Here is a 436-nt window from a genome sequence, read left to right as displayed (position 1 = left end):
CAGCAGTATAAAGTCAGCTAATAAGTATAACTAAACTACATATTAGCGACATACACTGAAATCCAATAAAATATAAGAAGTCAACGTACTGTAAAGATACTAGCTGTTGAAAAAACATGAAAGAAATCATGAAAAGATGTAAAATACCGAAAATATAATGCAATGACATGACGTAAAGGAAATTGAACCGTTTATTGTGTCCTTCATTAGTTCCTTTACTAATGAATTGCTAACTCCCATGCCATATCTCATGTGCAACATAACTTCATGTGACCTTAAATATTATTATAAATGCCCCAAATGAATCGTAAATCGAGAGAAAATAGCAAAATTACCGAAGTTCTCCCGCTGTTTTTCGAATCCACATTCATGGCTCCGTCTGTTGTTGTTCCTCGGTAGTCAAATAAGTAACTATTCCTTATTCAAAACTCCAGAC

The 436-nt window shown here is 33.5% G+C and overlaps 1 protein-coding gene across 1 annotated transcript in view; it reads right to left on the bottom strand.

Moving 5' to 3' along the window:
- Positions 1-395, bottom strand: part of LOC119590828 (nuclear pore complex protein Nup85-like) — a 14,259-nt gene extending 13,864 nt beyond the window's left edge. Inside the window, exon 1 of the mRNA XM_037939584.1 lies at positions 336-395. Within this exon, the coding sequence (XP_037795512.1) occupies positions 336-371 (36 nt within the window). The 5' untranslated portion in view covers positions 372-395. The remainder of the gene's footprint in view (positions 1-335) is intronic.
- Between the last annotated feature and the right edge of the window lie 41 nt (positions 396-436).

The sequence above is a fragment of the Penaeus monodon genome, chromosome 27 (assembly GCF_015228065.2).
Source record: "Penaeus monodon isolate SGIC_2016 chromosome 27, NSTDA_Pmon_1, whole genome shotgun sequence".
Classification (NCBI taxonomy): Eukaryota; Metazoa; Arthropoda; class Malacostraca; order Decapoda; family Penaeidae; genus Penaeus; species Penaeus monodon.
Note: the sequence above shows the minus strand (reverse complement) of the source record. Positions and strands in the feature narration are given on the sequence as shown.